This window comes from Mobula hypostoma, chromosome 23 (assembly GCF_963921235.1).
Source record: "Mobula hypostoma chromosome 23, sMobHyp1.1, whole genome shotgun sequence".
NCBI lineage: Eukaryota > Metazoa > Chordata > Chondrichthyes > Myliobatiformes > Myliobatidae > Mobula > Mobula hypostoma.
This window is the reverse complement of record NC_086119.1, coordinates 57,027,698-57,039,830: the sequence shown is the minus strand read 5'-3', so window position 1 is coordinate 57,039,830 and position 12,133 is coordinate 57,027,698. Positions and strand designations below refer to the sequence as shown.

The 12,133-nt window shown below is 43.6% G+C and overlaps 1 protein-coding gene across 4 annotated transcripts in view; it reads right to left on the bottom strand.

Annotated features, from left to right (window-relative positions):
* The window catches only part of med15 (mediator complex subunit 15), a 184,527-nt gene that overhangs the window by 81,878 nt on the left and 90,516 nt on the right, over positions 1 to 12,133 (bottom strand). For all 4 annotated transcript variants that reach the window (XM_063031694.1, XM_063031696.1, XM_063031695.1 and 1 more), the window contains 2 exons: positions 8,211 to 8,320; positions 4,881 to 5,008 (listed from right to left, as the gene is read on the bottom strand). In XM_063031694.1, coding sequence (XP_062887764.1) covers positions 4,881 to 5,008; positions 8,211 to 8,320 — 238 coding nt within the window. The remainder of the gene's footprint in view (positions 1 to 4,880; positions 5,009 to 8,210; positions 8,321 to 12,133) is intronic.

The following is a 12,133-nucleotide window of genomic DNA, read 5'->3' as shown; positions in this document are numbered from 1 at the left end:
TGCTTCTCTCTCGTCTTGAAGAGTGGAGTGACATTTGCAATTTTCCAGTGTTCTGGAACCATTTCAGAATCTAGTGACTGAAAAATCATTACCAATGCCTCTGCAATCTCTTCAGCCACCTCTTTCAGAACCCTGGGGTGTACACCATCTGGTCCAGGTGACTTACCTACCTTCAGACCTTTCAGTTTCCCAATTACCTTCTCTCTAGTTATGGTAACTTCACACACTTCTTGCTCCCTGACACTTGGAACTTCCACCATATTCCACAGTGAAGACTCTGAAGCCTCTTTCCTCACTGGGGCAAAAACATGCTGATCAAAGAAGTTCTTCTGTATATATTTCTTCCTCTGCCTTTGACCTAAACACTGGGGAATTGGTCAGCATGAAGGTAGTGAATGGAATGGCCTATTTTCATGCTGTGGGACTCTATGACTGCCCAATTAATCAGGCAACTAACTGGATCAGTCTTACTGGGAAGTGTCTCTTCTCAGAGCAGCATGCTTCCAAACCCACCCAGGGTTTGAGATTTGCTCATGGTGTAACAAGAAACGATTACTAAGAGATCTTGCAGTTAATAAGATGCCCCAGGGAAGTGGTAACTACAATATAATAGAATTCCAGAACTTGAGGGTCAAAACTAGCACCTTCAACTTAAATAAGGGCAAGATAATAGTATGAACATGTACGGACTGGAAAATAATTTAGGAGACAGATGAGATGAACAGTGACAGGTAATCAGACAGCTGGTCCATAACACTCAGCAGGAATTTATCCCTGTTAGAAAGAAGGATTCCATGAGAAAGTGATACAATCTATGGTTAACAAAGATAATGTTAAATTGAAAAGTAGGGTATACAAAGTGGCAAGAGCTGGTGACAGACCAGAGGACTGGGGAAAGCCATGTGTAATCCATCATCCCGGTTCCCATCCTCTACATATTGCATCATTTTCCAGGTACCTACTCTGCAGATGCTGGTAATTCAAGCAACGCACACAAAATGCTGGTGGAACGCAGCAGGCCAGGCAGCATCTATAGGAAGAAGTACAGTTGACGTTTCAGGCCAAGACCCTTCGTCAGGACTAACTGAAAGAAGAGACAGTAAGAGATTTGAAAGGGGGAGGGGGAGGGGAGATCCGAAATGATAGGAGAAGACAGGAGGTGGAGGGGTGGATCTAAGAGCTGGAAAGTTGATTGGCAAAAGGGATACAAGGCTGGAGAAGGGAGAGGATCATGGGACAGGAAGCCTAGGGAGAAAGAAAGGGGGAGGGGAGCACCAGAGGAAGATGGAGAGCAGGCAAGGAGTGATTGTGAGAGGGACAGAGAGAGAAGAGAAAAAAAGGGGAGGGAAATAAATAAGGGATGGGGTAAGAAGGGGAGGAGGGGCATTAACAGAGGTTAGATGTTCATGCCATCAGGTTGGAGGCTACCCAGATGGAATATAAGGTGCTGTTCCTCTAACCTGAGTGTGGCTTCATCTTGACAGTAGAGGAGGCTGTGGATTGACATATCAGAATGGGAATGGGACGTGGAAGTAAAATGTGCGGCCACTGGGAGATCCTGCTTTCTCTGGCGGACAGAGCGTAGGTGTTCAGCGAAACAGTCTCCCAGCCTGTGTTGGGTCTCACCAATATATAGAAGGCCGCACAGAGAGCACCGGACGCAGTATATCACCCCAGCCGACTCACAGGTGCGCCTCACCTGGAAGGACTGTCTGGGGCCCTGAATGGTGGTGAGGAAGTGTAAGGGCAGGTGTAGCACTTGTTTTGCTTACAAGGATAAGTGCTGGGAGGGAGATTAGTAGGAAGGGATGGGGGGAACGAATGGACAAGGGAGTCGTGTAGGGAGCGATCCCTGCAGAAAGCAGAAAAGGGGGGAAGGGAAAGTTGTGTTTGGTGTGGGATCCCTGCGGAAAGCAGAAGGGGGGGGAGGGAAAGATGTGCTTGGTGGTGGGATCCCGTTGGAGGTGGCAACTAAAGGAGGCTGGTTAGTGACCAACCAGTGTGCCAGTCAGCTTAGCTTTTCCCTTCAGAACTCTGTACATGACTCCAAATATCCTAGAACTGCAGGAAGTGTGCTTTCAGTCTGGGGATTTGGGGGGAGTGGGTCTCCCTCACAGTCCAATCTGTAAGGGACTTATTCCTATCAGATGATTTAACCGGGAATTAGCCAGCACCCTTTCACATCAACACTGCATAATTAAAAGGTTCTACAGCGAACATGAGAACAGTGGCCTGCCACATTGTGCCTGGACTGCTATTAAACAAGAGAAGCTCATTAACTAATGTGATGTATGGTGTGCAAGACAAAATAGTAAACCATCCTGCAGTAATGGTTTGGAAATTGATACTCATAACAAACATAGTCCAAGGTCTACCTTGATGAGGATCTATCTAAGCTGAAGCCACACTTATGGAGATGTGTGTATATATTACAACAGGATCAGAAATTGTTTGGAGAAAATCTTCGAGGTCATGGAATGAGCTGTTGGTTACCACCTAGGATAAAGTCTTCCATTAAATGAAGGATCAGTGTAAGAACAAGTCCAGGAGGTGGTAAGATCAATAAACAATAAACCGACAGCAGAGGTCGGTGGGTCAAGCAGAAACTATGGAGCCTCCTGACTGAGGTCCTCCTGCAGATTGTTTTGCTTCTGCTTTGGATCCTGATATCAGTAGTCTCTTGGTCTCCAAGATCTAAAGCAACTTGATACAGCGGCTGCAGCTTAGTTTCAGTGGGTCTGAGAACATGTCCTCACAGAAGGGGAACCTTTCCCAGTGACTTCTCTGTCACAGCCAATCTTGACCTCTTGTGAGGTCTCAGTCCAGATGATAGCTGGCTTCTGTATCTGAATGCAGATTCACTTCAGCCAGTCACTCACTGGCTGCAGAGTCATTTAAAATACCCTGAGGCTGCTCACATGCAAGTTCATTTTCCACCTGGCTTGATTCTGGAACCTAGGAAACCCTTCACCCACCTGAGCCCACCGTACCACTCCAGTGGGTCACCTCATCTCCATTTACCCTCCCCGCTTCGATGGCAACAGTGCACTTAGGACATCATACCTGCTGCATTGTAACTAGTAATTTATTAGCAGTTAAGTTCCCAAAGTTTCAACACTCCATTCCTTACCTTTATTAATATACATTTTGTTTTATAATGATATAGGGGGCTCTATAAAGAAGTTTACAAGTGATCCAAAAACTCGATATGAGGCTAACCTTGAAGAGGAAAGCTTTAGAATGCAGGAAGAGGGATGCTGTCTGGTCAAGTAGGCTGAATGGAGAGAGGATTAAATTCAAAGTAGTCAAAAGTAATGCATTTGAGATAGCAAAAGAAGACAAATGGAGTCTAGCATAGCAAGGTGGCACACTTTACTGTGCTAACCGTAATACCACGATTCAATTCCTGCTGCCGGCTCTAAGGAGCTTGTATGTTCTCCCCGTGACAGTGTTGTTCTCATCCAGGTGCTCTGCTTTCTTCTCACATTCCAAAGACGTATGGTTCGGGTTAGTGAGTTGTAATCAAACCCTGTTGGTGCTGGAAGCATGGCATCAGCACAAGCCTTACCGATTCGATTCAACGCAAATAAAGTAGTTCACTGTATGCTTTGATGTACATGTGACATGTATATATCAAACTAATCTCAATCTCATAGATATTGGGAAGAGTTAATGTTCATAGATCTTTAAACACAGCAGTTCAGGAAGTTAAGAAGTATACTGAGTACTTTTGAAAGCTCAGGCATTGAGAATAAATCAGGGAGGTTTACAATGATCTTGCTGAAACTGAGCTGTAGCTATGAGGCATGAATCAAAACGCTCTCTTTAAAGGAAGCAGAGTTGGAGTTTGTCTAAAATATGAACATTTGAGATGCAGGACAGACCTGTTTCCAGATTTGAGATGTCAAAAACCAATGGTCAGACTTAAAGTAAAAGAAGGATTAGAGGGAAACAAGGAAATGCTCTCCCTTCAACAATGTTGGGGGTCAGTAATTCACTGCCTGAAAGAATTAGAGAGGCAGAAGCCTCACTAGGTTTAAAACCAGAAGGCAGATGTGGCTAAAGAGTTACAGATCTAATGCTAGCAGTGAGATAGGCTGGGTGGGGTTTTCTCAGACACTATACATTTGACGGGATCAATGGCCGATTTCATGTTGTAAATTTCTCTGAGAAACCAACATTGAATCTGTGGGACACACAAAATACTGCAGGTCCTGCCGAAGGGTCTCAGCTCGAAACATGAACTGTGCTCTTCTCCGTAGATGCCGCCTGGCTCTCCGAGTTCCTCTGGTATTTTGTGTGTTGCTCGGATTTCCAGCATCTGCCAATTTTCTCTTGTTTATGTCTGAATCTGTGGGCATATTGCACGGCGGCTTCCAATAAACTTTCAAAAGGTTTTCTGCAGAATTGAGAAAACTAACCTAATAATAAAAAAGTGATTGTGTGTAGCACAGATCTTGGGCTGCAGTTCAGTTAACGTCTCTGGACATCAGTAGGAACACTATTTCTGCATGACTTTGCATGTCAAGAGATTCATGGACAAGAACAAGTACAGTTTCCACAGAGACACCTGTGAGGATGAATATAAACCAAAGTTGTTGGATTTATTAAAAACCAGGACATCAGTCTTGGTAATGAGTCAACCCCGTCATATTGGGAGAATGCGAAAAAGGCTATTGCAACATTATAATCGGCACATCTTTACAATTTTAAAGTAATGACAGAACTGCAAAAGAAAATAACATTATACAGATGTAGAACTCTTGCCATTTTACATCAAATGCATTCCAAACGCATATGCTGAAAGTATCAGTTTCCCTGTAGTTAATGGGATAGAGAGTTAGGGCATTTAAGGCAATTACTTCTCTCTCTACCATTACCTGGAGTGTTGAGAGGGCCTGGTGAAGGGACACTGAAATTCTGAGGGGTCCTCGCTGCAGCTGGGCTCTGTGTTGTCTGTGCTGATGGACTTGGCAGAAAAGCACTTGGGGATGGAGCTGGACCAGAACTGCAACAGATGATCAAATTTTGGCATGGTTTTACACAGTCAGTGAAGATTTCCTGGAACTTGCAACCCAGCAGATACTAATTCAAAATTCTCAGTCTTGTAGGAAGCATAGAGTAAAATCAACATTTAATAGCAATTCATGAATGAGTCTGATGGTGACAAACATTAAACTTCTCACTAAACTGGCACTGAGCAGGACCTACCTGTTTTCGCATCCTGATGTCTCCCTCTCTCACGTGTTCTCTTAATCTTCCTTACCACCGACTCAACCCGCAAGTTAACCTTCAGGGGATCCTACACAAAGACACCAAAATCCCTTTGCATGCCTGATTTTTGAATTTCCTCCCGGATTAGAAAATAGTCTACACCTTTATTCCTTCTAACAAAGTGCATAACCATTCACTTCCCACACTATATTTCATCTGCCACTTTGCCCATTGTCCCAATCTGTCCAAGTCCTTCTGCAGACACCTCGCTTCCTCAACACCAACTCCATTCCCGCTATCTTTGTATCGTGCACAAACTCGGCCATAAAGCCATCAATTCTGTCATCCAACTCATCGACATATAACGTGAAAAGAAGTGGTCCCAACACTGACTGCTGCGGATCACCACACTGGCAGCCAATCTGAAAAGGCCCCCTTTTAATCCCACTCATTGTCTCCTGCCAGCCAGCCAATCTTCTATCAACGCACATATCTTTCTAGTAATACAATGGGCTCCTATTTTGTTAAGCAGCCTCATGTGTGGCATCTTGTCAAAGGCTTTCTGAAAATCCAAGTAAAAAACATCTTTTGTCTATCCTGCCTGTTATTTCCTCAAAGAATTCCAACAGATTTATAAGGCAACATTTCCCCTAAAGGAAATTATGTTGAGTTTGGCCTATTTTATCACGTGCCTCCCAGTACCACGAAACCTCATTCTTAATAGTGGCCTCCAACATCTTCCCACCACTTCAGTGGTGGGATAAATGACCTATAATTTCCTTTCTTACGCCTTCCTCCCTCCTTAAAGGGTGGAGTGACATTTACAATTTTCCAGTGGTCCAGAACAATTCCAGAATCTAGTGATTCTTGAAAGATCATTACTACTGCCTCCATGATCTCTTCAGCCAACTCCTTTAGAATCCTGGGGTGTAGTCCATCAGGTCCAGGTGGTTTATCTACCTTCAGACTTTTCATCTTCCAATGCACCTTCTCCTTAGTAATAACTACACTTACTTCTGACCCCCGACACTCTCAAATTTCTGGCACACTGCTTGTGTCTTCCACAGTGAAGACTAACGCAAAATACTTATTAAGTTCCTCCACCAATTTTTTTATTCCCCATTATTACTTCTCTAGCATCATTTTCCAGTGGTCCAATATCTATTTTCCCCTTTCTTTTATTCTTTATATAGTTGAAAAAACTTTTGGTAATGATGAAAAGTTTAAAGGGAACATGAGTAGAAACTTCTTCACTCAGAGGGTGGTGAGAGTACGGAATGAATTGCCAGCACAAATGGTGTATACGAGCTCGATTTCAATGTTTAAGCAAAGTTTGGATAGGTACATGAATGGCCCTAGACACTCTAGCCATTGTTGCTCTGCCATCGTCCCTGCTAGTGTCCCCCTCCAATCAACTTTGGCCAGCTCCTCTCTCATGCCTGTGTAATTCCCTTTATTCCACTATAATACTGATACATCTGGCTTATCAGATGTGGATGTAATGTATATGAATTTCAGCAAGACATTTGATAAGGTTCCCCATGCGAGGCTCATTCAGAAAGTAAGGAAGCATGGGATCCAAGGAGACCTTGCTTTATGGATCCAGAATTGGCTTGCCCACAGAAGGCAAAGGGTGGTTGTAGACGGTTCGTATTCTGCATGAGGACGGTGACCAGTGATATGCCTCAGGGATCTGTTCTGGGACCCCTCCTCTTTGTGATTTTTATAAATAATCTGGATGAGGAAGTGGAGGGATGGGTTAGTAATTTTGCTGATGACACAAAGGTAGTCTGGAGGGTTGTCAGAGGTTACAGCGAGGCACTGATAGGACGCAGAACTGGGCTGAGAAGTGGCATTTGGAGTTCAACCCAGATAAGGGTGAAGTGGTTCCTTTTGATAGGTCAAATTTGAAGAATGAATATAATATTAATGATAAGACTCTTGTGGAGGATCAGCAAGATCTTGGGGTCCGTCTCTATAGGACATACAAAGCTGCTGCGCAGGTTTACAGCTTTGTTAAGAAGCTGTATGGTGTATTGGCCTTCGTCAACTGTGGGATTGAGTTCAAGAGCCGTGAGGTAATGTTACAGCTATACAAGACCTTAGTTAGACCACACTTGGAGTACTGTGCTCAATTCTGGTTGCCTCGCTACAGGAAGGATGTGGAAACTATAGAAAGAGTGCAGAGGAGATTTACAAGGATGTTGCCTGGATTGGAGAGCATGCCTTATGAAAATAGGTTGAGTGAACTTGGCCTTTTCTCCTTGGAGCGATAGAGCATGAAAGGTGACATTATAGAGGTGTATAAGATGATGAGAGGCATTGATTGTATGGATAGGCAGAAACTTTTTCCCAGGGCTGAAATGGCTAACACAAGAGGACACAGTTTTAACGTGCTTGGAAGTATGTACAAGGGGAATGTCAGAGCTAAGTTTTTCACACAGAAAGTGGTGGGTGCATGGAAACTGCCAGCAAAGTTAACAGAAGTGGATACAATAGGGTCTTTTGAGAGGCTCTTAGAAAGGTATATAGAGCTTAGAAAGATAGAGGGCTATGCAGTAGGGAAAGTTTAGGCAGTTCTAGAGCAGATTACATGGTCTGCCCAACACTGTGGGCTGAAGGGCCTGTAATGTTCTGCAGATTTCTATGTTTCCAGGTGAACATCTTCCTCTTAAACTGCAGGATGAATAGAATTATGATCAGTGCTTCCCGCAGCTTCCTTTACCTTAAGCTCCTAATTCAAATCCAGTTATTATGGCCACTCCCCTAGTGAGCCTGTCTACATACTATGTCAGAATCCTTGCAAATGAGTTTGTAAACGAAGTTTACAAATGACAAATCCTCTCATAGCAATATGACTATTGAGAGATAATGTCAGATAGCAAACCCATCCAAATTTCTATTCATACAATTCATTTAATTAGGTCACTTTAACCTTTTCTGCTCCAATGCTTCCAGCAACATCAAACTTGGAAAATAGACTTTGCTGTGATTACCTGACAGAGCTCTGCTGGGATGAAGGAGGCTGTGGTGACGGCTGAGGCTGGGGTGGTGGGAGCATTGGTTGCTGGACTGGAGATGGTATCATAGCAATTGTATTGTTAACCTGCAGATCGTCAGACACAAACAATATAGGAAATGAACATCACAATGTCAAACCAGTCCTGCTTACCCTCAAACAGCAAAACCTGAAAGATGCCTCCCATAAAAGAGTGGAAATTCTAACAAACTATCATCACTGTTTCTAGGATAAAACCACAGCACTTCTGTAACCCAATCATAATGTGTTCGCTCCGGATTCCCATCAATCGAATTCCCATTGCAATTCAGTTTGGACTAAGTTGATTAAAAAATAGATTACAAGACATAGGAAACTTCCTCAGCCACACCCTGCCCACAAAAGGATGTTCTGCTTTTGTTTGGCCATACTTGAAAAACACCTTTGTCTGCAACGCACTTTGAGACTTCCTAAGGATGTAAAAGACAACATATAAACATATTTTTTCATTGCTAAAGTCAAAACCCAAAGAAAGGCAAATGCAAGTTAGAAGAGTTGCTTCAAATCAATACTAAAGTTTTATAGTTTGTCAGATAACCACCTGAGCTATTTGTTGTTAAAGAAATACCTCAAGACCATTGTATACATTCTGAACATTTTATGAACCCATGAACACTACCTCATTACTTTGCTCTTTTCTTGCACTATTTACATTTCTTAATGGAACTTATAATTATTTATGTATTGCACTGTACTGCTGCAGCAACACAATGAATTTCACATCAGTAATAATAAACGTGATTCTGATATTTGCACTTCAATCAGACTAGAGACAGAATCGGAGCACACACCACATACCACTGGGATTAATCCGTGGGCTGTGCTGAATTAGTCAGCCCCAAAGGCCTACTACAATTAATTACCATATACAAGAGATGGGAGGGTAGATCCCATGCTACGACAAGATGCTGTACTGTTGATAAGAAGTATTTTGCCAAGGGTCTTGCTCAAGAGAGACTTGGAGCAATTTCAAATCTATGCTGTCGTAATGGATGATTAATTTACTTGTACATGAAGTATTCAATTTTCTGAGCTGGGCTATCCGTATGTACATGATGTCCCCTACACAGAAAAGAGGATTTTGTAAACAACCAGCAGGGAAAGTGGTGGTACCCCTGGAATCGGTACAAGGAGGATTCTGAATATACACAGCTCAGCAGAGGTACAGTTTAGTTTAAAACAGAGAACGCCATCTCCACGGCACTTCACTCGGCCCTGACCCACCTGGACAGCCCCAACTCTTACGTCAGAATGCTGTTCATTGACTTTAGTTCAGCATTCAATACTGTGATCCCCTCCAAGCTGATCACCAAACTTCGCCAGCTTGGTACCAGCTCATCTCTCTGCAATTGGACCTTGGACTTTCTGACTAACAGACCCTAATCAGTTAAGTTAGACAACCTCTCCTCCTCCGCTCTCACTCTGAACACTGGCGTGCCTCAAGGCTGTGTGCTGAGCCCTCTTCTGTACTCCCTTTTCACATATGACTGTGTTCCTGTACATGGTTCTAACTCCATAATCAAGTTTGCAGACGACACCACAGTGGTTGGTCTGATCAGAGGGGATGACAAGACGGCCTACAGGGGTGAGGTCCAACACCTGGCCACATGGTGTGCCAACAACAACCTGGCCCTTAACACCCAGAAGACCAAGGAGATCATTATGGACTTCAGGCATGCTAGGAGTCACACTCACGTCCCCATCTACATCAATGGAGCTGTAGTGGAGCATGTATCAAGCTTCAAATTCCTTGGTGTCCCGAGGACATTTCCTAGGATCTCACCTGGTCCCTGAACTCCTCCATCCTGATCAAAAAGGTGCAACAGCACCTTTATTTCCTGCAGAGCATCAAGAAAGCTCACCTCTGTCCCAGGATACTGACGGACTTTTACCGCTGTACCATTGAGAGCATACTCACCAACTGCATCTCAGTGTGGTATGGTAATTGTCCCGTATCAGACCGCAAAGCACTCCAGCGTGTCGTGAAAACTGCCCAGCGGATTATCGGCACCCAATTGCCCACCATTGAGAACATCTGCCATAAACGCTGCCTGGGCAGGGCAAAAAGCATTATCAGGGATGCATCTCACCCTAACCATGGACTTTTTACTCTCCTCCCATCCAGTAGGCGCTACAGGAGCCTCCGCTCCCGCACCAGCAGGCACAGAAAGAGCTTCTTCTCTGAAGCTGTGACCTGCTGACCCTCACATCACAGCACTAAGCAGTATTGCACCCATATTGTACTGTCTCAGTACCTTTATATTTGTGTGTTGTAGCATTTACATTTTATTCGCAGTTATTTTGTAAATAACACTATTCTTTGCATTTCTGGTCAGATGCTAACTGCATTTCATTGGCTTTGTATCTGTACTCGGCACAATGACAATAAAGTTGAATGTAATCTAACAGTATGGCCCAAGGTAGCAGTATGGACTAAGGTAAGGTCTATGGACAGTATGGACCAAGGTAGCAGTATTGGAAAGGACTATGGACATGACGGACCAAAGGAACAGTATGGCCCAAGGGAACAGTATGGACCAAGATAACAGTATGGACCAAGAAAACAGTATGGACTAAGGTAAGGACTATGGACAGTATGGACCAAGGTAACAATATGGACTAAGGTAGCAGAGATAAAGTTTAAGAGAACGGGGGATTCTCAGATTCCTGTAAACAATGGATTCAGTACTGAGCAACACAAATGAAAATTCCAACATCTGCAGATTTCTCGTGTTTGCATTTTTAGATTCAGTACTGACTATGTCTGTGACTACAGTGTGTTTGAATAATATCTCACAGCTGCTTTCTTTGGAGCAAGATAAGGGTTAAAGTTCACCCAGATCCACATGTCTCTGGGTTTTTCACACCTTTTGATTTTGACAGAAAGCAGTACCTGATGGAAATTAGACAGAACATCCCTTTCTTAATTTAAAGCATACATTTGACGGATATTCTTATCTTTGTAACTAAGTTGTGGCTCCAGCAAACCAGGAAGGACATTCCTTTCTTTAATTAAGGTGGCTGGAGTGTCTAACAAATTGATTGTACTTTTGTATCAATAGTCCATTGACTTGACTGGAGCGGTTATCAAACTGATTGTTCTCTGTATCAATAGTCCATTGACTTGGCCAGAATGGTTATCAAACTGATTGTTCTTTTGTATCAGTGGCCTTATAACTTCTGACAATTCTGACATCGGGCAGTGAACTTGTAGAACCGCCGGGGAGATGAGAAAGGGTCTCTCCCTGATGTCGGGTCCAAGTTCACTCGTCGGCGGAGCTCGAAGAAATAAATGGGTGAAAAGATAAGTAACGATCTTTTTGTGCTGTTGTTATTTGATCCAGCAAATTTACGTTTACATTTGGTGCCGTGACTCGGATCCCAACATAGGGAATGTCTCTCTGGGCTGAGTAAGTGACAGGGGGCTTGAATCGAACACAACTGAGTGGCAGGCGCCCCAAGGTAGTTTACCTCTGGCTACTCCTTGTGTCCGACCGAGCATTTTTGCCCCTCGCCCATTGGGACTGGTACCTTGACGGGATCTGACCACCTGTTTGGATACAGAATTTAAGATAAGCAGTTGTCTCTTTTACATTGCTGCGGGTGACAGGATATGGCCGGTTGAAATTTGATGATTTGGAAGAGGGGTTGCGCATGTCTCAAGATATGGCCGGTTGAAATTTGTAAATAATACGAGACTGGCAGCCCGGTTAAATTCTCGCCTTAGCAGCAGAAATATGGCCAGTTGAAATATAATGAGACAGTTCAGGATAAAGGAGGAAAGGCCTCCAGAGTATGTGAGAGTTGGTTTTTTTTTTGCGAGTATTAACGGAAAATAAACTCACAGTTTTTGTGAGAATT